Here is a 27,265-nt window from a genome sequence, read left to right as displayed (position 1 = left end):
GCATCTGCTAATTTGTTGGACGATCCAGGGATATGTACATCATAAAGTACCGCAAGAGGCTAACCACAGACGGGAAAGAAGCCGAGATATTGTTAATCGGAACAACCACTCCCATATTATCACAATGGAAGTGCACCTTTTTGTTCTGAAAGAACTCCCCCCATAGTTCCACCAACAGGATTATGAGAAAAAGCTCAAGACAGACCACCTTTTTTAGAAAACCAGCCTCACGCCATTCTGCAGGCCATGGCTCGGCACTCCAGTTCCCCCAAAGAAAAAGTGCCATAACCCGCCGAACCTGCGGCATCGGTGAAAAGAACCAAATCCGCATTGCTGACAGGACCTCCAGCCATAATGACTGGCCATTAAAGGATTCCAAAAACAAGTCCCAAATACGAAGGTCAGCCCTGTGCTCCTTGGACAGTCTCACATAGTGGCCCGGGAGCTTGATGCCGGACGTAGCCGCCACCAATCGCCTACAAAATATTCTGTCCATGAAAATAATTCTACAAGCATAATTTATCTTGTCTAACAGAGATTGCAACTCCTTTAAACGACTCCGCCGCCGTCCACATGCTATACCCACGTCCTTGCATAGAACAAGCAATTTATCAGGCAGAAATCTACATTCCATGGCCATGGAACCAATGGTAATTCCCCAAAAAAACAAGTTGAGTGGCCAAGCCCATCATCTTCTCAGGTGCCAACGGAATGCCAAACAGTCAGCAAGGTGTTGCAACATCCCCAGCAGGATGGCACAAGTCTTGGACTCTGGCAGTCTGATACATAAGAAGTCGCCCATTTGCAGAATAAACTAGATGTTTTGAACAGGGTGCACGAGATGGAACAACCCATTGGCAAGCAATGATCTCCAAAATAAAAACCTTGCCAGAAGCATCCGAGCAAATGGAAACTGAGGATGCACGAGGAGTAGCTGGAATGCCAGTTCCACATCGGATTTTGCCATGAGTGTGCCCCTGCCATAATTTCTAACCCAAGCAACAGCATCATCGAATGATGTATAGGTAACCGCACTGTCCTGCGGGTCAATACCATCATTCACTGAGCCCCCTCTCAGGTACTAAAGATGGTGAATCATTCAAAAATATCCTGGCTCTCTTTTTGGAACCACGTCCAATGGGGAAACCACTAACTGTGGAATTGGAGGGAAGGGAAATGGGCCACTCATTCGACCCAAGGCCACCTTTTTTGTCAGTTTTTCAGACACAACAGCCTGATGAAGTAGCGCTGAACGCAAACTATTGGAAACAGGAGGAACCTACTGCAATGTTCGAAAACCCTCCCTAAACACTGATTCTAGAATACAAGCTGCCGTCTGAACCGGGTACCCATTTAAGAAAGGAAGCATCCTTTCCAGCCTCACCAGTGTCCTCCCTTTTTCCAGAAGAGTCGCCATTATGACCTTTTTCTTGTTTGGAGCAGTAGACGAGGGGATGATTGCCGAACATTCGTGTCTGTATCGGCAGGTGCTGCCAAACCATCATGTCCTGTTGTTGAATTGCCAGCAGAAGCCCCCTTCTTTTTAGTGGCCGGAAATGCATAGGTGGAAGCACTGCCCCCCCAGGAAAAAACTGACTCCCAGCTCTGGAAGAAGTCATCAACTTCATCCACAGGCTGATATTTTTATGGTCCCAACGTATGGAATGGTGGACGACTTTTCATTGACGAAACTGTTCATCAAGCCATGCCAGCCTGCCATAAACCCTGTGAGTCTCGCTAATGGCCTCCAAGTAACAAAACAGGGCCGAACAGTTTGCAGCATCCTTTTCCCCTATCAAGCTAACCAAGATTGCAAACGCCTGAAGCCAATTTGCAAACGTTCTAGGAATCATTCGATAGCTCCTCTTCTGGTTTAACGCAATCTAAATTAAATTTTTCTAAGAGGAGTAGTGAAAATATTTCCACATATCAGCCCTTCCAGATCTTCTCGCAAACTTCAGTTTTTAGGTGCGCCCCAAGCAGTCCCTCGAAGCACACATATACTTCACATTTCAACGCATGAGCTCATCGCACCCTTTCCGCGTCCTTGTCTCCATCCTTAGTACTGGAAGAAAGTCAGCAGTCCAGAAACTCATTGGCCTTTTATACACACACACACACACTAATTACAAGCAAACAGATCACAGGTGAAGATGGTTACCTTTTAATAACATGCACACAAAGAGGTTTAAATGGCTATCAGGCCAAAATCACCAGGGTATGTAAACTTTTGATCAGGGTCATTTGGGTAGTTTCTGTTGTCATTATGGTTTAAAAAGAGTAAACACAGTTGATTGATAATAAATGGCTTCAGCCAAACACTAACCATGAGTGAAAGAAAAGTTTTTGTGTTATCATTCATATTCTCTGAAAAATGGCCAAGAAATCATAAATCCTGCCAGGGTATGTAAATTTAGGAGTAAAACTGTATATTTAATATATAAATATAAAAATAAAACCACTATAGGAAATCTGTACTGAGAGACATATGGAGGCTGTCAGTTACCAGGCTATCACGCGGATTTATTGTTTTCAGTACTTTCTGAGTCAGTCACTCAAAACAAGTACACAAATGAAGAGTCATTACTTTTCTCTGACTTCATTAGCTTCGTGCGAGTCCTGGATTAGTGACTCAAAACAATGAAGACAATTACTACCTTCAGGAGGGAGCGACTAGCAGAAGCCTCCATGTCTTTCAATTCAGATTGGATTTAGAGTAGAAATTCAGCCAAAAACTAACTCTGCGAGCAGATTTTGAGTTAGTTTTTAGCTGAATTTCTACTTTTACCTCATGCCACCAGCTGTAGGCATATATAAGGCAGCATGGAGATGGGCCTTATTCCGTGCTGCCACATAATTTTGTACCTGTTTTGTGGAGGGTGCAATCACACGTCCTAAACACTGTGACCACACTGTCACATATCGACATAGCATGATCAGAAGCTGGCAGAACTGGTTCTCCATCACATAATCACTGTGACAACCAATCACAGTGATAAAATGAAAAAACTCTTAAACAGCTGGCAGGAGCTGGCGGTAAGGATTAAATCAGATTCTCCATTTTATAGAATATGGCTGGCCATAGATGAGTCAGTTTTGTTGTTCACCCAGGGGGGTGGGGATGGGGCAATCATCTCTGCTGTGTCTTTGTATTCTGACAGTGGGAAGAATTCCCCACAGTCAGAATACACAGATCAGCACTGCAGTCTATAGCATCTACCGACCGACTTCTGTTCAATCACAGTGACTATAGATGAATCGAAATGTGGCCAGTCCTTGCTGAATTGGCCACATTTTGAGCCATGTATGGTCAGGTTAAGTATCCCACTGATTCAGTCCCCTTAGCTTAGAAATATAGACTGGCATCCTTTCATGACTCAAAACAATACTCTGACTTAAGCCGTAGCAATGTCCTAGCAAAAAAGGGCAAACACAACAATGTAAAAAGCCACCCTCTACACCCAGGGCCCCTCTGTGGAAAACAAGTAGGTTGTGGAAAAGATTCATAGACAAACACTGCAATGGGCTGGAAAAGATCTGAACTGCTAATAAAGTGTCATCTGTGGCTCTCCACATATTAGAGTTCTGCTTAAGATAGCTTCCTAGGCATAGGAACATGTGTGCTTATTCCAGATGAGAACAAGGTATGATGCCATTGCTTACACAATATGACAATAGCTTGAGGTTTCTGATTTGATTACATATTTTTGGAATTCTGGTCTGGATAAGCAAAGTCCCGTATAATTAGCCCTGGATAAAATTAGAATGTCATTGAAAGTATAAATCTAGTTGACAGTTTTGTGACTTTGCATAGAGTTAAAAATCAAATCAAAAGTACACTTATCTGGCAAAAGACTACATATTCCAAAATTCATTAAGTTAATATGGTGCACACGTTTTCAGCTTTTACTTTACAGTGAACCTGTGTCTAGGTCGCAGACATAACATTTTTTTCATACATTTATATGAGCTTTAAAACAATCCCTTACTGAGCTCCCTAGTCGCAGGTACTCCAGAACAATTCATCCTCAATATTTACATAAGTAGTACTGAAGCCCTGGAAGTTGGCTCTCCCTGCTTCCTTCTTCCTGTGTCTCTGGTTTTATATTAACTAATCACTAATAGGTAGGTCTTTTTGGGGGGAGGGGGGGTGTGAAGTATCTTTGAAACCATACACCAAAGCTCACTGCAACAGTGGGGTTGATTTACTACAAGTTGAGAGTGAAAAAACTGGTGCAGCTGTGCATGATAGCCAATAGGCTTCGAACTGGAAGCTGATTGGTTTCTAAGAAGAGCTGCACCAGATTTTGCACTCTACAGTTTTAGTAAATGAACCCCAATGTGTGGTGTTGCAGTGTGCTGCAAAAAATGCAAGTAAACACAATGGGGTTTATTTACTAAAAGGCAAATTCACTCTGCACTACAAGTGCACTTGGAAGTGCAGTCGTAAATCTGAGGGGAAGATCTGAAATCAGGAGAAGTTCTGCTGATTTTATCATCCAATCACGTACAAGAAAAAATGCTGTTTATTTTCCTTGAATGCCCCCCTCGGATCTACAGAAACTGCAATTGTAGTGCAAAGTGGATTCGCCTTTAGTAAATAAGTCTCAAAGCGCCACGGCTCAGCGTACGTTTATGTAAATCAATGCTGATTGTTGAGAATATGTAAATGCTTATGAAGCCATGCTACAGGTTTACCTTAAACACAAATAAATACTTTATAAAATTTTGTGTTGCAACAAACACAATGTCAAATACAGTAATCTTAGTAGTACGCTTAAACATTGAATAATTTCCTTGTTCCTAGTGGCTGAATAAAGCTGCGGGGATGTGAAAGAAAGGTGACTTTGTGTAAAAGCGCATGTTTAAATCTAAGGCAAAGTATAATGAGTGCGGTAACCTAGCCAGCAATAAGCTTTTATTCTTTGGACTGCTTTAAACTGATGAAATGCTGTAGGTATACCATGTATTAACACAGCGCTTTATTCAACCCTTACAAATAATCTTGCAAACATTTGCAGTCAGGAAAAATCTTAAGATATATATATATATATATATATATATATATATATAAAATATTTAAATATGATTCATACCTATTCTTGTTCTCCAGCTCTGCGATAAGCTGTCTCTGCTGTTTATTTGCATCAATAGTGAAAGAGATATCTGGGCCCCTCTGTTGAGGCTGCTGTAATAAAACACAATATTCTTATCAGAAATCTGCACAGCACTGTAAAAGGCAATAGGAGACAGAAAAAAAAAAGACAGCATGTTCAGGAAAGATGCAAGAAAAAATTATTTATCCTTCGAAAATCAGGCAGTTTTCAGGTTTTCAATACACACTAGGATCAATGCTCTGTAAACCTCTAAATAATCTCTGTCACAGATAAAAGGATTGCAAATAGCTGAATTAAATTACTGCTGCCTTGCTGGAGTGTTCAAATGTCCCCAAATGAAGGTCTTAAGTAAGGAAGAAAAAGAAAAAAAAACGCACATATTCCCATTTTATTTTTATAATTTGATATATTATGATTTTTAAGTGTTGTTGTCTGTCCCGATATAGGTGTATTTTAATTGTACACTACAGACCAAGGGTCAGCGACCCCCGGCACGCAGCAGCATTCATGATGGCATGTGAAGGGAAACAGGAGGACACACATCTCCCACACAACAAAGCTGGCTGACGGCTGCGCTCTACACATACAAGGCAGTGGGTTGGCTCCTGCAGGTTTCAGTTCCCACCCCCCGGTTAGCTCCTGCCTACCTGCATAGAAAACAGCAGGGATAGACACAGCTCCCGTCCGGCTCTATGCATATATTGAAGTAAAGTAGGCACAATGTGCAGATACCTCAAAATGTAGTACCCAATAGTCCAAGGGCAAAGATAGAGTGATGTATATATGTACACTCGTATGTATATATGTCAATCCGTTAGTCAAAGCAGCCACCAAGAAAACCAAAAGCGGGTTCCAATAAGCTAGAATATAAACAAGGAAAAGGGCGCCTCTGAGTATGTATCACAAAATAATTAATTTAAAGAACAATATCCAATCACATGAAAGAAAGAGGGGTTGCATTTAAGTCCATAATCTGGGCTGAAGAGATGGCGTGGGACTGCAGGTCAATGTAGATCCTGTATAGCTGGCAGTACATCAGATCCAGGCAGGAAAGCGTGGAAATGGCTGAGCACATCTCAGTGCAGTCAGTCTCCTTCAGTGTTCCCAGCTAAAATGCCTATCACAGTCCGGTGGAGTGATAAGAGTCCATCAGATAAGGATAGGGGTTCCAGTGAGGGGAGGGTGGACGTCAGTATGGATGGCTGAGCCGCTCTGTGTCTCTACAGCATTCGTTCAGCCTCTATGGTGTGGAGAGACACACGGACGTGTATCCAGACCGAAAATGAGGCTTGGGGAGCAAACAGAGGATGGTACCCAGCCGCGACGTCATTAACATGTAACGCGTTTCAGAACAAGCTGGCTATAGGTGGAAGAAATAGCCGCATTCCTTTCTCAAGCATAAAGTATACAAGCACAGGGGAGAACTTTTATAGGCAGACAAGGGAGCGGGACCAAACTGTACAAAGAAGAAAGGGGGGGGGGGGCGTGGGGAATGGGGCCAGCAGTGCTATAGAAAAAGACATTAGGTAGACACAATACTAGAGAAAATGAATACATGATGCATATTAAAAATAAATGCATATAAAATGACTGCTATCAATCAATTAAAAACAATGCAAATTAATTTAGCAGATATAAGCCATTACTAATAAAAAAGAGGGATATGGATCGTTTTCATTGGAAATAAATAGAATTAATAGATCAAATTAAAAAATCACAAATGAAAAAATATAGCACATAAGTTAAATTCATTGCTAACGGATACTTGTAAAAAACGATCGATTCAATGTAATAAGACTTTATGTTAAGAATAAATCTAAATAATAGATAAGACTACTATAGGTTAAAAAACAGGGAGGGCAGGGACTACAGAACAATATTAATTAAAATGGGATAAGTTAATTACAACCGTGGGTTTCTAGTGATGTTTTCTGAAAAGATATGTGTGTATATATATATATATATATATATATATATATATATATATATATATATATATATATATATCAGCCGGGGGTAAGGAGTGGGGGGAACAGAAAGGGACAGATCAATCACTGAGGGGAAAGAAAACAGGGTGGGGAAGGGAGGAAGATGGGGGGGAGTGGGATAGGGGAGGAAGGAATACAGTAGGATCATGGATCATGGGGACTAGACGTGACCTCACGCTAACTCCAGAGTTACTAATACTTACTGAAAATACAAAGAGCGAACCTGCCACCCCCATATATTAAAAAGAGAGAAAAATGTAAAGAAACCTGCAATAAAAATGACAAAGGTATATATGTAAACTCACGAATAGATCTATTCCTGACGGATAAGTGGTTATTACAACAAATAAAAGCTACTAAGATATGTGATATTACATGGTCTGACCATGCTGCAATTTCTATCTCTATTTCAGAAGGGTCTGTCTCCTCCTCGCCTCCCATATGGTGCTGTAATGTACAACTGTTGCAGGAGCCCGACACCAATGATACCATATCCCAGCATATCAGAAATTTTTTTGTAGACAACCAACACTCAGTTAATGACCCCTACACCCTGTGGAACTCACACAAAGCGTATATGAGAGGGGTCCTTATCCAACTAGGCGCCCAACAAAAAAAAAAAAACAGCACACAAACCTTAAACAACTTGCTGATAGAGATTCATAACATTGAAACACTAAACAAACAAACTCCTACACACAACCTGACTAGCAAACTTAACAACCTTAGAGAAACACTGCGAGAACATCTATCACAGCAATACGATAGACACCTACGACGCTTACGACTCAATCACTATGCCAATGGAAATAGGGCGGGCAAATATTTAGCTAATAGACGTAAAGCCTCACGTATGAGAACCAAAATTCCATTTCTCTATAAGTCTGCGACGCAGCATAAATTGTTCAATCCCCTAGACATTGCAAACCAATTTGCTGACTACTATAGTTCTTTATATAATCTTAAAGAAGACCCTGCTACATTACAACCATCCATTGAAAAAACTTAAATCTTTTCTGCACCATTTAAAGCTACCATCCCTCTCTAGCCAACAACTAGACGACCTCAACATGGTAATCTCACTCACAGAAATTGAACAAACTATCTCTAGCCTTCCCAATGGCAAATCACCAGGTCCAGACGGATTCACAAATGAATACCTCAAATCATTCCAGTCTATCCTTGCCCCACATTTACAACAGGTGTTTCACAAAGCAGCTGCTACTGCATCATTTCCACAAGAGATGTTGAGGGCCCACATTGTCACACTCCCTAAACCAGGGAAAGATCCTACAACCCCTGCACATTTTAGGCCGATATCATTATTAAATTCCGATATAAAAGTATATGCCAAATTACTGGCTAAAAGGTTGACTAATATCATTCCCACACTCATTCAACGCGACCAGATGGGATTCGTGAGGGGGAGACAGACCTCTGATGCAACAAGGAGAATTATAAATGTGGTACACTCTGCCGGGGTGAATCGAACGCCTTCTCTGTTGTTATCAATTGATGCAGAGAAGGCGTTCGATAGGGTGCACTGGGAGTATATGAAGTCTGTCTTGATGAAGTTTGGTTTTACAGGCCACATTTTTTCTGCCATATTGGCACTCTACTCCTGTCCCTCAGCTCAGGTGCAATCAGCAGGTTTTTTATCCAATGTCTTTAATATCACAAATGGCACCAGGCAGGGATGCCCATTATCACCCACCATCTTTAACCTTATAATAGAACCATTGGCTGAAACTATCCGCTCACACCCCCTTATCACTGGGTTCCAATTTGGTGCTAGTAAACACTCCATAAATCTCTTCGCGGATGATGTTATTTTACTTTTGACCAACCCGCAGCAATCTTTGCCTCAGGCTCACAAGGTCCTTATGGAATTTGGAGAGGCTTCTTATTATAAAGTCAACTTTAACAAATCCCTAATATTAGACCTAGGGGTACCCTCCAAGATCAAGACCCAGTTGCAAACACAACTACCTTATACATGGAGCGATACAGGTATAGATTATCTAGGCATTACACTGACTAGTACACTAGCCAATTTAGTCAAGACCAACATGTCTCAATTAATTCCAAAACTAGAAAAGCAATTAAAAGATGTCCCAGAAGGAAATCTCTTGGATGGGGAGAATCACAGCATACAAAATGCTGATATTACCACAAATTCTGTATATTTTCCACTCCCTCCCGGTCCATATCCCCGCATCTTTCATTACCCAGTTATCCAGTATGTGTTGGAAATTCATATGGAAAGGACAAAGGGCCAGATGCTCACGTAACAACCTAATAGCGCATAAAAAAGTAGGAGGTGCGGGTTTAGTGGACCTGCATGATTACTTAACTGCAGTTAGACTAGACTCTCTCAAACATTGGATAGGTTCTCAGGAACCCCCAATATGGGTGGACATGGAGGAATCAATATCACCTACTGTTGAGCGACCGGTGGTCACCATGGAATTTGGTTCACCTATCTCCACCTATGCAGGCATCTATGTTGTCTTGGAGAGCTTTCTTTAATCTAAAGCATAAAGAGACCCAAAAAATACCCTATCAGATCCCTGTGGCAATACTTGAGACGAAAATACCACTGATATCGGTTAAATCCCTCATGAATTATGGTATAGAGTCCTTATCAGATATTTACATCGGAAACGAGCTCAGAAGCGTAGATCGATTGTCTACACACTATAATCTACCGCATACAGAATTGTTCACTTGCTTACGCATTATTAACTTCCTCAAATCACTTCCCTATCCAGAAATTTATGTCCCAAGACTACTGTGGCACTTTTAGTCCGGTCATACTGAACAAACTAGGGGCATCTCGTTTTGTTATACCCAACTACAAGATAAACTTATTTTTAAAAAGACGAGAGCAATGACCAGTTGGGAGGGGGACTTGCAGGCTGTCTTCTCTGATATTCAGTGGAGGATGGCCTTCAGGTCCATCCACTCATTGACACATTGTATTAAACACTGGGAGATGACTCTAAAGATTGTGAATAGGTGGCAATATACACCCTTTAGATTGTCCAAATATTTTTTCGGGGCGTCTTCACAGTGTTGGAGAGACTGTGGCAGGGTAGGCAATCTGTTACACATGTTCTGGAATTGCCCAAACATTAGAAGTCTCTGGAACCAGGTATTCAAATTAATTTCCTCCCTCACAGAGAAATGTTGTACCTCATCACCAGCATTGGCGTTATTACACATTGGTATAGAAGACTTTCCTGCCAAATATAGACAAATGGTTAGCCACATTCTATTGGAAACTAGAGCTTTAATTTTACGCCATTGGAAATCCAACACAGTGATAAACCTCTCTGATGTGACCAGGGCTGTACATAGAAATTACACTTTTGAACGTCTTATTGCACTTAACGCTATGCAGGGCCAAAAATTTGATAAACAATGGGTTAATTGGGTTGAGTATAATTCTCACTGATATCGAACTCTATGGATACTTCATGTTACCTATACTTGTTCTTTATAAAACAATGATACACTTTTGACCTTATTACATACTTCCATATTGTGTATATCGAGTACTACATGAGTGGAATTTCTATTTTCTTTTGTATCAATATTTGTTTTATTATTTTTTTTTTCATTACCACTTACTACCTGTATTTTTACTGCTTAAAATACTTTTGAATATTGTTACTTGAAAACTTTTCAATAAAAACCATTGAACAAAAAAAAAAGTTGATGTGTGCCTTGGGGGCCAAAGGCTTCGCAAATTCAAGCACTTTCTCCAGCGTTGCCTTCATCGTTATTTTGTTATTATGATGTTAAATAAATTCTGTTTTTTTTTTCAGAAAAAAAAAAAAAAAAGAAAACATCACTAGTAACCCCAGGTTATAATTAACTTATCTCATTTTAATTAATATTGGTCTGTAGTCCCTGCCCTCCATCTTTTTTAACCTATAGTGGTCTTATCTATTATCTATAATCTATATCTTACTTATTACATTAAATCGTTAGTTTTTTTGAATTTAAGAATTTAACTCATGTGCTATATTTTTTTTATTTGTGATTTTTTCATTTGATCTATTAATTCTATTTATTCTATTTATTTCCAATGAAAGTGATCCATATCCCTCTTTTTTTTATTAGTAATGGCTGCAGTAACTTATATCTGCTAAATTTATTTGCATTGTTTTTAATTAATTGATCGCAGTAATTTTATATGCATTTCTTTTTAATGTGCATTATGTATTCATTTTCTCTAGCATTGTGTCTACCTAATATTGTCTTCTTCTATAGCACTGCTAGCCCCTTCCCTACCCCCTTTCTCCCCTGTGCTTGTATGCTTGAGAAAGGAATGTGGCCATTTCTTCCACCTATGCTTGTTCTGAAACGCGTTGCATGTTAATGACCTCAAGGAACAAGTTAAGCAAATGCTTAGCCTCCTTCCTAGTGAGGAAGTGGAGAATTATGCAGAACTTCCTCAGATTCTGTGTTTCATGATTGATGCGATTTTGGATTCTGTCCAACAAGCATCTCGTTTGTCTCTCCTGTTGGTACACATGCGAAGGTCCCTGTGGCTCAAAAATTTGGCAGTTGAGCTGTCGAGTAAAAAATATTTGACTGGGTTCCCGTTTAAAGGGGAACGCTTATTTGGGGAGGACTTGGATAAATTCGTCCAAAAGATTACAGGAGGTAAATCTACTCTCCTACCGATCAAAAAGAACAAACGTCCATCATTTAGGCGTTCTCTTTCTCCCGGAGCATCAAGCTCTAAGCAGTGGCGACGGCCTTCCCAACCTCCCTCTAGAGGAAAGGCCCAAGGTCATGCCCAGGGGCAGAAAAAGACTTGGGGCGAAAGCGTGCCAAGCAGAGCCCCAAAGCTTCCTTGTGAAGGGGCGCCCCCACTCAGCCAATTAAACCATCTCGCTTCCTAAGGTCAAGGGTCCCCAGGGATCCAGCAAAGAGAAGACTGCTACTTTTTTTTTTTGCAAATCTTTTTATTAAAGTTTATGCAGTAAACAACAGCAAGCAAACTAACAAACAAAAAAGAACACATACATTGGTCACGACTACAGTTACAGGCGTGATGTATACAGATTTGTAATACAAGACAGTTTGGTACATACAGAATATGACGGAGAGTCTAAGGCACCTCATTGGCCACAGATAGCTGACTCCCTGTGCAACAGGAAAACTTGGAGTTACAACACGCTACTCAGACATATGACATTTCCACTGGTGCAGTTTCCTGTTTACTAGCAAAAGGTAACTTGTTAAGTAGGCTGCGGGTCAGAGGCTGTGGAGGCGTCAGCCAGCCAGCTGGACCAGACCTTGTCATATTTTTGCGGGCAACCCCTATTAGCATAGCAGTCTTTGTAAAGAGGCAGGCTGCCGTTGACCAATTTTTTCCACAGGGAGAGAGGAGGGGGAGTTGGCTTACGCCAGCTGAGGGCTATGGCCTTGCAGGCGTAGAATAGGAGAAGCCCAACCAGGGTGCGTCGCGCCACAGTGGGAATAATATGATCTATCAGGCCCAGTATGCAAATTTCTATGGAGGGCTGGAGCGATATGGAGGTGACCTGTGTAATGACCCTCAGTATCTCCTTCCAATAGTCGACAATGGCCGGGCAGGTCCAAAAAATATGAGTGAAGTCCCCCGGTATTGTCCCACAATGCCAACACCCCGGGGGGGAGGCGGGGTTCATTTTGTGCAATCTATATGGGGTGAAATATGCTCGGTGGATTATCTTAAACTGTATTAGCCGGTCTCTCAGGGAGACCAGGGATCTGAAAGGGAAGTCCCACATGTCATCCCAATCATCATTATCAAAGGTGGGAATGTCGCGCACCCATTTGTCTCTGAGTTTTCCCAAGGTAGGGAGGGAGGTCGTTATCAAATGGGAGTAAAGTTTCGAGGTGGGCTTATTTTCACATCTGGACGTGAGGAGGTCCTCCAGTGTGGACTGGACAACCTGGGGGGGAGACCCGGAGAACTGGCATCTGAAGGCATGGGAGAGTTGTAGATATCTAAAAAAATAGCTCTGCGGGACGGTGAAGTCAGAAATCAACTTGGGGAATGGGGCCAGCGATTGGTCGGAAATTATTTGGTCCGCTGTTTTAACGTTAAACTTAGTCCAAGCATGGGGTTCAGGTAGTTTGTAAAACTGCTCCAGGGTGGGGTTCAACCACAAGGGGGCAGCTGGAGAAAGGGCATTGGCAGGGTATTTTTCAAGTTTAAGTCCTGCCCCCCATGCACGCAACGTGGTGCGCATGGAGGGGGTCAACGGGTATGGGGCTTTTGGGCCACGATACAGTAAAAATTTCAGCGCTTCCAGTGACTTCACCACCGCCGCCTCAACCAAGGTGGCAGGGTTCGTCCTATCAGGAGTGAGCCACCAAGCCGCAGTAACCAGCTGGGTGGCTAAAAAATATTTGTACAGGTCAGGGCACGCCAGTCCTCCCTGGGAGGACGGACGTGTAAGCGTTGACCATCCATACCTCGGGGACTGGCCCCCCCAGATAAAGGAGGTAAAAAGGCTATGCAGTCGGGAGAAAAATGATTTAGGGATCCATTGTGGGGATTGGCGAAGTAGGTAGAGAAATTTGGGCAGGATTTTCATTTTTATCAGGTTTATCCGCCCTAGCAATGATAGGGGTAGAGATTCCCATGCCTTCAGTCGCAGCCGTGTCTCCTGAACCACTGGGGATAGATTCAGAGGTAAGAAGTCCGAAGCCTGCCTCGAGACCACCACCCCAAGGTGCTTGAAGCTCTCCACCCACTGTAGAGGTATATCGGGGGGGGGGGGGCGGTGTCGTGGGCTGCTGGGTCTATAGGGAACAGAAGTGACTTTGACCAGTTAACCTTAAGGCCCGTGATCGTGGAGAATGAGTTCAGAATTTGTAATGCCCCTCTGAGAGAGGAGTCCGCGTCGTTAAGGAAGAGAAGGAGGTCGTCCGCATACAGGGCGACCCTCTCCTCCAGCCAGCCAACACGCAGGCCCCTAATGTGCAGGGAGGTACGTAAGGCCTCCGCCAGGGGTTCCATTGCGATGGCGAACAGGGCCGGAGAAAGAGGGCAGCCCTGTCTCGTGCCCCTGGACAGAGGGAAGGACCGGGAGAGACCCCCCCCCCAGCTTAATGGCTGACGTGGGGTGCTGGTAGAGCGTCTGTAACCATGCAATAAATACCAAGGGGAACCCCATTCTGCAGAGGACTTCCCACAGAAAAGGCCACTCCACAGTGTCGAAGGCCTTCTCTATGTCCAGGGAGGCCACCACCCGGGAACCCTCATTGAGGTGTTGTGCATGGATGTTGGTAAACAGGAGTCTTAAGTTGATGTCAGTGGCTCTATTGGGCATAAAACCGGTCTGGTCCGTCTCTATCACAGATGGCAGAAGGGGCTGTAGTCTCGTAGTGAGCAATTTGGTAAGGATTTTGAAGTCTGCATTTAGGAGGGCGATAGGCCTATATGAGGCGCAGGATGTGGGGTCCTTAGGGGCTTTATGGATTAGTATTATGTGTGCATGGCACATAGAGGTGGGAAGGGTGCCCTCCGCCAGACAGCGAGTATAGAGCTGGGCCAGCTGGGGGGCAAGAAGGGCCCCGTGGGTTTTGTAGAACTCCATAGGGAGACCATCTGGACCCGGGGATTTTCCTGCAGGAAAGGAGCAAATTGCCCTCTGTACCTCCTCCGGGGTAATGGGCTTCACCAAATTTTCTCTCTCAGCGTCCGAGAGCCAGCCGAGTGCCAGGGGGTCCAGCCAAGGCGCCAGGTCCTGTGGCATGGGATCCGAGGGAAGCACAGAGGTATAAAGGGAACCATAGTATTGCCGAAATGCGTCCAATATGTCTGGGAGAGAGGAGACCGATTCACCCGAAGGGGACACCACACTAGGTATCACCGTCAGGGGCAGGTCGTGTTGAGCTAACATTGCCAGGAGTAGGGATGAGCCGAACACCCCCTGGTTCGGTTTGCACCAGAACTTTCGAACGGACCCCAAATTCGAACGAACGTTAGAACCCCATTGAAGTCTATGGGACTCGAACGTTTGAAATGAAAAGTGCTAATTTTAACGGCTAATATGTAAGATACTGTCCTAAAAAGGGTTTGGGGACCTGACTCCTGCCCCAGGGGACATGGGTCAATGCAAAAAAAAGTTTTAAAAACGGCCGTTTTGGCGGGAGCACTGATTTTAATGACGATTAAAGTGAAAAAAAAAAGTGAAATATTCTTTTAAATATCGTGCCTGGGGGGTGTCTGTAGTATGCCTGTGAAGTGCCACATCTTTCCCATGTTTAGAACAGTCTCTGCACAAAATGACATTAAACGGAAATAACACCATTTAAAACTGCTTGCGGTTTTAATGCTATATCTGGTTCTTGCAATATGGTTGAAAATCATTGAGAAAAATGGCATGGGTAGCCCTCCCTGCCCATTACCAGCCTATTTGGGTCTTGTACGCATATTAAGGGGAACCCTGTACCCATATTAAAAAAAGGAAATGCATGTGGCCCCCAGGCCCTATATACTCAGAACAGCAGTATACAGGCGGTGCAAACAAGACAGGGACTGTGTAGGTTTGTTGTGTTAAGTTGAATCTGTTTGTAATTTTCAACTGGTACATTTTTAAAGTGTAGCTCCAGTCCAAAAAAATATTTATAAGCTTTTTGGAAAACATAGGGAAGGGTTATCACCCCTGTATAATTTGTTTTGTCGTCCATCTTTTTTCATCTCACTTGCTGTTGTCTCCTTCCGTTTGCAAGTAGGAGATGTTTGTAAGTTGGATGTTTGAAAGTAGGGGCCTGACCTATATGCTCTGCAGAAATGGCGGAACAAGGTGTTGGTTTTGCCACAACATTGTAAGCCCTCAAAGTGACTCTTGGTGGGCACTGGAGCGCCCTGCTGTGAACGATTATATCAAGAATTGTAATTACATGCCATTGTTGAACAGTGGTAGAAAAATTGACCTTTGGTGGTTGTGGTGCTGGTGCCACAACACTATAAGTCCTCACCGTTACTCTGGGTGGGCACAGGAAGGGGCCCTCCTGTGAAATATTATATCAAGAATTGTAATTACATGTCCCTGTTAAACAGGGGCAGAAAAATTTGGCCTTAGGCACTGCTGCTGGTGCCACCACACTGCAACCTCTGCCATATAATTACAAATGACATTTGTTCTGCCTATGAAGCAATAAAATATTAATTTAAGTGGGAGTTTAATGTAGTGGTACTGGAGAAAAGAAAGAAGAATGCAATAGGAAAATAATTAGAATGCATAATTTGCTGGATCCATTGGGCTCCCAAAATGTTTTCTCTACCTCTTCATTATTTGACTTAAATACCCCCTATCTTTTTCTATTAGGCCTTTTCCCCCTTACTGTGTGAAGCCAGATATACCCACGTAAATCCCCAAACTAGATCCCACATCCCCACTGTTAGGAGTACCACCGACCCAGGGGACCACCAGTCTCCTCCAATCCTCTCTGCTGACGTCCACCTTTTTTTTACCATAGCCCATCCAATAGGAAGTGGCTACAACAGGCAGGGGTGTGGATTTTATCTCTGAGAGGGGCTTTAAATGAAAAGTATAACATACAGTGGCAGTGCGTCCGTAAAGGGCGCAGGAGCGCTGCCCCCTCTCTTCTGTCACCGCTCTATCACCATAGATAGATGCATGCCTTGCATGAATCTATTTATAGTCCCCGCTGACACCCCCTATTCAGATGTCTGGCCCCTTTTCTGGCGCTGGGCACCTGAATTATAGTGATGTTTTTGGTTTTTTGGAAGCACCTGATTAGAGCCGTAGACTCTAATAGGCACCCAAAAAGGTGAACAGCGGGTGCAATGCTGTGCGTTTGCTGCTCACTCAATTGTTTGTTAGCAAAGCGAAGGAATTCACTTTGCTAACACTGAACCACCTCTCAGCCAATCAGGTGCTCGGGTCTGTTATCTGGCACCTGATTGGCTGAAACATCAGACGCTGTGATTGGACGCCTGATAGAGAGGACGGAAGAAGACATCAAGGAGCACGCAGGACACCACCACTGACCTGCTGCGATACAGGCAAGTGCCGGGGTGATACACACTGCCAGCATTTGATGGGGCACAGTTGCAGCGGCAAATGATGGGCACACTGGCAGCATTTGATGGGGCACAGGAGCGGCAATTGATGGGTACACTGGCAGAAATTGATGGGCATACTGGCAGCAATTGATAGGTATGGTAGTTGGCACAATGGCTGCTCTTGATGGGCACAGTAGCTGCCTTTGATGGGCACAGTGGCTGCGTTTCAAGGGCATAATGGCAGCATTTGATGGGCACAGTGGCTTGCGTTTGATGGCACAGTGGCTGCATTTGATGGGCACAGTGGCGGCGTTTGATGGGCACAGTGGTTGCATTTGATGGGCACAGTGGCTGCATTTGATGGGCACAGTGGCTGCATTTGATGGGCACAGTGGCTGCATTTGATGGGCACAGTGGCTTCGCTTGATGAGCACAGTGGCTGCGTTTGATGGGCACGGTGGTGGCAATTGATGGGCACAGTGGCTGTGGTTGATGGGCACAGTGGTTGCATTTGATGGGCACAGTGGCTGAACTTGCTGGGCACAGGGGCTACGCTTGATGGGCACAGTGGCTTAGTTTGATGACACAATGGCCGCAATTGATTTTCTTTTTTCAGTTTGTTTGCGCCTCCCCAAAAATTTTGAGCACCAGCCGCTAGTGGCACCAGTAGCTGCGTTTAATGATCACAGTACTTGCGTTTGATGGGCACAGCGGCTGCGCTTGATAGGCACAGTGGCTGCGCTTGATAGGCGCAGTGGCTGCGCTTGATGGGCGCAGTGGCTGCGCTTGATGGGCGCAGTGGCTGCGCTTGATGGGCGCAGTGGCTGCGCTTGATGGGCGCAGTGGCTGCGCATAAAGATCAAGTAGGCTTTGTCCATTTAAGGGGTACATGAGACAGCATTTGCAGAGCGATCCAATTGATTGATATTGCAAAATCCTACTCTAACTCAGCACGCACTATCTCCTAACACTACTGACTGCAAGCTCTATTATAAAAGATAGATCACTAGCTATATGGGTGAGGTGAATATAGCGGTGTATACTGCGGTCAGGGCACACAGACAATAACCACTACACAACAGCAAGATAGAAAAATCGGCCGAAAACGATCGGAGTGTACTGTGTTGAAGGTACACAGAACACCCACTGCTTCAGACGCCAACACACTACACGAGGCCGCCGCGATGGCGGCCTTATATAGTGTGGGGCGTGCACTACACAGCCTGAGCTATGATTGGCCACAGGCATCCTGCCTGTGGCCAATCATGGCTCTCCTCGCTGCTGGCGCTGCGATTGGCCAAGCATGCGGGGTCACAGTGCATGCTTGGCCAATCATGAGCCAGCAATGCACTGCGCCATCGCACACGAATTTGACGCGAACGGACCAAAATGTTCGGATTTCGCCGAACGGACGAACAGCCAATGTTCGAGTCGAACGTACGTTCGACTCGAACACGAAGCTCATCCCTAGCCAGGAGGCGACCGTTCCGGTCCCCCTGCTCGAAAAATCTTTGCTTGTTGCGGTAAAGATCCAGTCTGGTAAGCTCTGTGAGGTGGAGGTGTAATTCACGTTTCGCCGCATTAAGGGCTTCAAAACTAGAGTTGGTGGGGTCAGCTGTGTAGGCCTCAGTCTGGGTATCTACCTTGCTCTGTAGCTCAGTCGTGGTGGCGGCTTGCTCTCTACGGATCCCAGCTATGGAGGAAATATAATGACCTCTACTGAAGGCCTTGAATGCGTCCCAAGTAACCCCTGGGGAGGAGGACCCTGCATTAATTTGCCAGTATTCGGCAAGGCGGGGCGGGATAGTGTTGGTCAAATCGGCGTGGGAGAGCTAGTGGGTTCCCAGGCGCCAAAGGGCTGAGGTTCGGGAAGTGGGGGAGCGGACATTAAGGAGGAGGGGGCAGTGGTCCGACAGCCCGCTGGGCAAATACGTGGCGTCTAGCACGTCTGATAGCATGGCTGGATTGGCAAAAGCTAAGTCGATGCGTGAGGACGTTTTATAGGTGGTGGAAAAGCAGGAGTAGGCCCTAGTCGAGGGGTGTTTCCACCTCCAGACCTCCGTCACTCCCATGGCCTGCGCCCAATTGGGTAGGTCTGAGGAGCATTGTTTGGGGGGGACCGGCCTGTCTAAGTCTGGAGCTAGAATAGCGTTAAAATCGCCCATAAGTAGCAGCCTAGCGGGGCAGTATGGGGTAACCTTTTCCAGGATAGTGTATAAGGTGGATGCTGAAAAGGGTGGAGGCAGGTATACATTTACCACAATATATCTCGTACCCCAAACTGTGAAAACTACTATCACGTATTTGCCCTGAGGGTCGGTGTGAATCTGCTCCACTGCACATGGAAAGGATTTGCTGATCAGCACCGAGACCCCCCTGGCATAGGTAGAATAGGAGGCATGAAAGGCTCTCTGGATCCACGGCTTCTTTAGTGCCAACAGTTTGCTGCCCATGAGGTGTGTCTCCTGGAGCAGTATCATATGGGGGGAGTGCAATTTAAGATATTTAAACAGAACTGCTAAGACCGCTACTTTTGGCCTTAGATCACTTAATATCCCAGGGGGTGATAGTGGAAGTGGACCTAAAAGAACAGGGTTCAGGGTTTTACTCAAATCTCCTCACTGTTCCAAAACCAAAAGGAGATGTCAGGCCTATCCTGGATCTAAAGGATTTGAATCCGTTTCTGCACATTTGGGTCTTTCCGAATGCAGTCAATACGCTCTGTGGTCTCCTCCCTGCAAGGGGGAGAGTGTATGGCATCAATAGATATCAAGGATGCATATCTTCATGTGCCAATATTTCCTGCACACCAAAAATATCTAAGGTTCGCGTTAGGTCAGCGCCATTTTCAATTTGTGGCCCTGCCTTTCGGTCTCGCTACAGCTCCTGAAGTTTTCACAACGATTCTAGACCCTCTCTTGGCAAACCTAAGAGCTCAGGGCATAACCGTGATCGCTTATCTAGACGATTTGCTACTCATAGAGCAGACAGTAGCGCTCTTGAACCACAGTATTGTCAAAACATTAGAACACCTGGAAAACCTAGGTTGGATTATAAACCTAGAAAAGTCATCCCTGCAGCCTGCTACAAGGTTGGAATATCTGGGCATGATCATAGACACTGCTCAGGGCAGGGTGTTTCTACCAAGGCCAAAAGTTATGGCTATAAGGGTTCTGGCTCACCTAGTGCTGAGCAGAAGAAATTCCCCCATTCGGCTGTGTATGAGACTGTTAGGGAAAATGGTCGCCTCCTTTGAGGCCATTCCATTCGCCCAGTTTCATTCAAGGCCTTTACAGAGATGCATCCTTGCGGCTTGGGCCCCAAGCCTTGGATCTTCCTATGAGTTTATCCAGGGATACGCAAGAGTCTTATTTGGTGGTTACAGACCAAGAATCTACTGAAAGGCAAAACTTTTCTTCCACTTCCATGGAAAATCGTAACCACAGATGCCAGTCTGACAGGCTGGGGAGCAGTGTTGGAAGAGGTATGCATGCAGGGAAGATGGTCTGCGACCGAAAGACTCCTGTCCATAAATATTCTGGAAATTCGGGCAGTTTATATGGCCCTCATGAACTGGTCCTATAGACTACAGGGTCACCCTGTTCGAATACAGTCTGATAATGCCACAGCTGTGGCTTATATCAATCACTAAGGTGGCACCAAATGTCTGGATGCACAAAGAGAGATGAATCGCATACTTGCTTGGGCAGAGAGGCATGTTCCGTGCCTTTCTGCAGTCTTCATTCCAGGAGTGGAAAATTGGCGAGCGGACTTTCTAAGCCGCTAGCGATTATGCCCAGGAGAATGGGCTCTACACCCTGTCATATTTCAAACCATATGTCACAAATGGGGTACTCGGGATGTAGAACTGTTTGCGTCCAGATTCAACAGGAAGCTGGACAAGTTTGTGTCAAGAACAAAGGATGTACTTGCTCAGGGGTCAGATGCTCTGACAATTCCCTGGAATCGGTACAATCTAATCTATGCCTTCCCACCATATGCTTCTGTCGCGGTTCCTGGGAAGAGTCAAGAGGGAAACAAAGTCGGTTCTGTTGGTAGCCCCGGCTTGGCCCAGACGATCTTGGTACGCAGAGATCATGAAGGCAGTAGGTAGGCCTTGGATCCTTCCTCTCTGGACAGATCTGCTCTCGCAAGGTCCAATCTACCATCCTGCTTTACACAGTCTGACTTTAACGCTTTGGCTGCTGAGACCCACATTCTGAAAGACCGTGGGCTCTCTGAGTCAGTCCTTTCTACTCTGGTCAATGCCAGAAAGCCGGCCTCCAGGCTTATTTACTACAAAATCTGGAAGGCATATGTTTCCTGGTGTGAACCCAGGGGATGGCATTCTAGAAGGTATGTCATTAGCAGGATCTTGGCTTTCCTCCAGTCGGGCCTAGAAATGAATTTGGCCGTAAGCACTATCAAGGTTCAGATTTCAGCTTTGTCAGTGTTTTTCCAGAAGCCACTTGCATCACATTCTCTTGTCCGGGCTTTCATTCAGGGGGCCATGCGGTAAAAGCCGCCAGTCAAACCTCCAATATGCCCATGGGATTTGAATTTGGTTCTCTCGGCATTGCAGGGACAACCATTTGAACCCTTACACCAGGCTTCGTTAGTTTTTTTGACTAAAAAATTAGTCTTCTTGATAGTCATATCCTCGGCTACAAGAGTGTCGGAGCTAGCAGCTCTTTCCAGCAAATAAACTTATATAATTATTCATAAGGACAGAGTAGTGATGCGTCCTAATAGGTCCTTTCTACCTAAGGTGGTTTTGGGATTCCATTTGAATCAAGATGTAATCCTACCATCCTTTTTTCCAGATCCACAGTCCTCAGAAGAAGAGTCTTTGTACACTCTAGATGTGGTAAGGGCAATTAGTATCTAGCTCCAGGCAACTGTTCAGATAAGAAAGACTGTTTATTTACTTTGCCAGAAGGCCCTAAAAGGGGCCAGGCGGCATCGAAATCCACTCTTTCGAGATGGATTAGACAAGTTATTCCTCAGGCCTATAGTGTAAAGGGGAAGATTCCTCCTTTTCAAGTGAAAGCGCACTCAACTAGGGCTGCAAGTGCTTCTTGGGCAGTGCATCACCAGGCCTCCCTGGCTCAGATCTGTAAGGCTGCGACTTGGTCATCAGTCCACACATTCACCAGATTTTATCAGGTGGATGTGAGAGGGCAAGAGGATATCGCCTTCGGGCGCAGTGTACTGCAGGCTGCATTTTAGTTCCTCTGGTCCATGGCGGTCTGTAATTCTGATCTGTGTCTCCCTCCCCTCAAACTGAGCAATGCTTTGGGACATCCCACTATGTAATGAAGCTTCTGTGTCCCGTGATGCATGATCAAGAAAATATGATTTTTATTTACAGCTTACCTGTAAAATCCTTTTCTTTAGAGTACATCACGGGACACAGAGCTCCTGCCCTTCTTGGGTTTTACGTGTTTTTTTATTGCTTTGCTACAAAACTGAGGTGCCTCCCATATGGGAGGGGTTATATAGGGGAGGAATTCTCCTTAATTGGAGTTAGCCAGTGTCCAATCACCGAAGGTGCCTATATAACACACTATGTAATGAAGCTGCTGTGTCCCGTGATGTACTCTCAAGAAAAGGATTTTACAGGTAAGCTGTATATAAAAATCCTATTTTTTGTGACTGAGCTGGTGAAATTGACATTTATTTTTATGTAGCCGGCACTTTGTAAATAGTGGCTATTATTAAAGGAAAACTCCAAGACTATCCAACGAAAATTAATACATTACATGCAGATTTCTGCAGCATATTTGGCAAGTACAGAATCACAGTATATATAAAATAATATGCAAAGTGGTTGGAGGGAAGCTTCACAATGGCAAATATGTTTTTATTACAAATTATATGAGCAGACTGCAGTTTCTCTTTAGCAGGGCTTTTTTTCTCAGAGAATAGGTGCAGGAACTCCCCCTTTCCGAGTCACCCCTTGTTTCCGCTCCCTACCCACCTCCGAGCCCTATTCCTTGGTTCCACCCCCTACTCACCTCCCAGTACTGCCACTTTTAAAGAATACAGAACCACATATAATTTTGTGGTGCTCAGTAATTTGTATGGAATTTGGTAATGATAGCTAGAAAAGCAGTAAAATGGATCCCCTGCAGCCAGTAATAATAGGATCCCACACCAGCAACAATAGATCCCCCTTAAAAACAATGGATCATACGCAACATTTCCCCTCTACTAACAATAGACTATTGGCAGCAACAACAGATCTGCCAGCAGCCAGCATCAATAGGCTCTCCGTCAGCCAACAATAGATCCCTCCCTTAACAGTAGATCTCTCCCAGCAACATCTGACACCCCCAACAATATAAGACCCACCCTCAGCAACAATAGGTCCCCCACCAGCAACATTAGACCTCCTCAGCAACAATAGACCCCCCTGCAAAAATAGACCCCCCTCCAACCAGAATAGATCCCCAGTCAATAGACCAGGCAGCACACCCCAGCTTTTCTTGCCATTACACACAGTCAGTGCTGGAGGTGCCGGAACTGCGTTCCCTCTGAAAAAAAGCCCTGCTCTTTAGTAACAAACCTACAAAACCTATCTTGTTTGTAACCCGGGGACTGCCTGTATAATGTTTTTTTTTTTAAATATATTTATGTAGTAGTGATATTGATGTGTTTCTCTTGTAATGTTAGGGACGTTTTTTTCTTAGTTTTCTAGAAAGTGCTACAGTCCTTCATACTGCCCTTACCCAATTTGGAGTGGGGGGAATAATAATGTTGGATTTCAGCTCTGCCTTTAATGCCATTTCTCCAGTCAAACTTCTAGGCTTGCACTTGGGTCCTCAATTAATGAGCAGTTCTCTTCCGAGTTGTTTTCAAGTTCACTTAAAAAAAAAAAAACACACACTTTTTTTGCAGGTAAAAAATGTGCATTTATTACTTTTGGTGCAGGAGCCTGGAAAGCATTGCACCAGTGATCTCCATTGCCATGTAGCTCTCCAGCACACTGTCATTGTATCCGTTTTCCCATACAGGTAAGCCCATACTCCCTGACAAGAATGCTTTACAGCGCCATGGTAGTTAATTGGGAACTACAAGCTGACAGCCGCTAAGGCTGTCGGGGCTTGTAGTTCATTGAGGCACAAGGAGCTGTTTGATTGACGCGGCTGTGCTTCTAACTCCCCCACCGCCGCACCAATCACCCCTAACTGCCCAAGTATCGGATCAGGCATCGGGAGCATTTGCACTGTACTGGGGCAAATGCTCGATATCAGGACAACCCTACTTGTGAGCAAGGTTAGATAGAGAAATATTCCAAACAGGTTCAAAAAGCAGCTTTTGATGAGTTGACAGAACCTGATTGAGAACCCATGGAACATCACTGGGAAACATGGGCGGAGAATTGACCTTTGATGGTAATCAAGACCAGATTTTGGTTTAGACCAGGGGTAATGAATTAAAATTCATCAAGGTCTGGTCAGCAACATTTTCTTCCAGCAGAGGTCCAAACATGTCGTTTCCCGTGGCGCCTTTTCGCATGTGTCAAACCACACGTTGCTGCGGCACTATTTTGAAAAAAAAAGGTCAGACGTCTTTCTCTGTGTTTCTTGTGGGTAGTGCAGCCCATTAAAATGGGCTGACCTACCCACGATGTGTGCACCTAATGCACATGTACAGATCTGAACCCATTCTTACATCAGCATCCTCAGTCCCCAGTGCACATCAGAGTCCTCTCCCTCTTGACGAGTGTCCTCAGGTCCTTCTTTAAATCACCTCCCTCCACAGTAATGTTCTCACACTTCCTTGACACCAACCACCCCCCCAACCAGTACTGTCCTTTGCCCCTATTTACATTATCCCTGCACATTACATTGCTCAGCTCCCCCACATCATAGTCCTTAGCCTCCCCTAATTTAATGTCTGCAGCTTCCCCCTGTAATGTCTACATCCCCCTCACTGTAATGTCCGCAGCCCCCTCACTGTAATGTCCGCAGTTCCCCCATACATCACAGTCCACAGCCACCACGTCACAGCCCTCAACTACACTTTAATGTCCTCAGCAAGTCAGCACACACTTTCCTCCTTTTCAGCTTTTCATACTAGTGTCCTCATTCCATGTACCGTCGCCCCCTCCCTTACTTACCTTGCACAGACCGGAGGGAGACACAGCATGTCTCGGATGGAGGCCAGGTGTTGCAAGATGGTGATTAGGCTCTAAGATCGCCCCACATCCTAGCAGCCAATCACCTGCTTGTTAACCTCCGGCAGCTCCGCCCTCCATCCAGAACTGTCCCGCCTCCCACTGTTGGCTCTGTGAGGATTACAGAGATGGCAGGGGGGAAGAAAAGGCTGCTAAATGGTGGGGCTGCATAGGAGAGCGAGGCGGTCTGCATTTGGCCCGGGGTCTGCCATTTAGTGATGCCCGTTCTAGACCATCCTGGAGGAAAGACCGAATTTGTACTTCCTTGGAAATTGCTGGCTGCACAGCATGAGAAATGCACTTCACAGATGAAATGATAAAGTATGCAGAAAGTCTACTTCCTAACCCTTAAAAACATGGAGATAACTACATTTAGGTAGACTTTAATCCCAAGCCATTAAAGGCAGCAATTGAGAAGCAGGGTGGTAAAATTATTCAGATGATCTGGGGGGGGGGGGGGGGGGGGCCCACAGAGAGTCTACCAGAAACCTGATGTAGTCTGAGTACCATGGTTGTCTGTACCAATTTGGTGTAAAGAGAATTACTGGGAAGCTCCCTGCAAAGAACACCTGGAAGGGGTTTTAAAGGAGAAAATCTATAAATCAGGTTAAACATTCCACAGAGCGATCAGGGCATCCACCATGAAGGCCAAAAGATCCCTGGATCTGGAGACAACCTTGTCCAGTTTGTTGATGAATTTGGAAGTCAAAAGCTCCCTCACTTTGGGGTCAAGGACCACTCTTTGGTGTCCAAACATTATTGAATGAGGAAGTCCACCTGCCAATTTTTCACAACCAGATGTACATGTCTGACATGACTGGAATTTGACTTTCTGTATAAGGTCATATTAGATCCGCTTCCCTTTGAGCCATGAAACGTAGGGGTTAAAACAAACACTGCCACATCAATAGAGAGGTGGGTTAAATAGCGTTGCTACTGAGCTTTATTGCAGGAGAGGGGTTAACAGCACTGCTAGTGACTTGGGGCTATTATTGCAATCACTGACAGAAATGTTAGGGGATATTTCTGCATCCACTGACACAAATTCTAGGGATAATTACTGCGGTCCATGACACCAATGTTGGAGGTTATTATTGTGTCTACTGACACCAATAATGGGGTTTATTATTGTGCCTACTTGAACCATCACTGGGGGTAATTGCAGTCACTGACACAAATATTGAGGGTTATTGCGTCCACTAGCACAAAAGCTGGGGTTTATTATTGCATCCACTAATGCCTATCCTGGAAGTTATTATTGCATCTACTGAGACCAATACTAGGGTCTTTTTTTGGTGGTCATTGATAACAAGGATGACTTCAATTTTCTCTTTAGTATATATTGTGGTATGTTGCAAAAATGCATCAGGACCAAAACTTTTGGGGTTTTTGAGGTGTTGGTGATTGCACTTGAAGACCTCTAATATTTTCAACTTGACCATCACTGCTTTAGACTCTTAATCTGGCTCCACTTCTAGGTAAGGTAAAAAGGTAAGAGCTGCCCCCTAAAGAAAGTTCTCTTTGCAACTATTAGGACTCTTCGCATACTTTATATTTTGTGATTGGTTGTTCTGATTGCCGGTTTCAGTGTACAGCAATGCAGTGGGAGGGGTTTGACAATCCTCAAAATTTGTTCAAAAGATGCATGGAATTTGTTCCAGGGAACATCTTAGCTGGAGGTAAGATAGCTTTGCTGCTGGTGGTGGTCAGAATTCTTACATTTTAACATTTCCCTTTAGAATACATTAGGCTCAATTTACAAATCTAATACCCCAGGATAAAGATAATAAGTTCCAGTATTATGTTATTCATATCATTTGCTATTAACTAGGTGTCAAAATGAACATATTATTGTCATTACGATTATCAGCAAGCTATATATAATTGAACTCCTTGCTGCAAAAAATGTTGACTCGCTCCCAGTTTTCACGTG

At 44.6% G+C, this 27,265-nt stretch overlaps 1 protein-coding gene across 20 annotated transcripts in view; it reads right to left on the bottom strand.

Annotated features, from left to right (window-relative positions):
- DTNA (dystrobrevin alpha) overlaps window positions 1-27,265 on the bottom strand; it is a 370,761-nt gene that overhangs the window by 58,797 nt on the left and 284,699 nt on the right. For all 20 annotated transcript variants that reach the window (XM_077492634.1, XM_077492632.1, XM_077492641.1 and 17 more), the window contains one exon: window positions 5,097-5,188. In XM_077492634.1, the coding sequence (XP_077348760.1) occupies window positions 5,097-5,188 (92 nt within the window). The remainder of the gene's footprint in view (window positions 1-5,096; window positions 5,189-27,265) is intronic.

Source organism: Lithobates pipiens, unplaced genomic scaffold (assembly GCF_037356315.1).
Source record: "Lithobates pipiens isolate NorthernLeopardFrog02 unplaced genomic scaffold, aLitPip1_a1.2 Scaffold_19, whole genome shotgun sequence".
NCBI lineage: Eukaryota > Metazoa > Chordata > Amphibia > Anura > Ranidae > Lithobates > Lithobates pipiens.
Note: the sequence above shows the minus strand (reverse complement) of the source record. Positions and strands in the feature narration are given on the sequence as shown.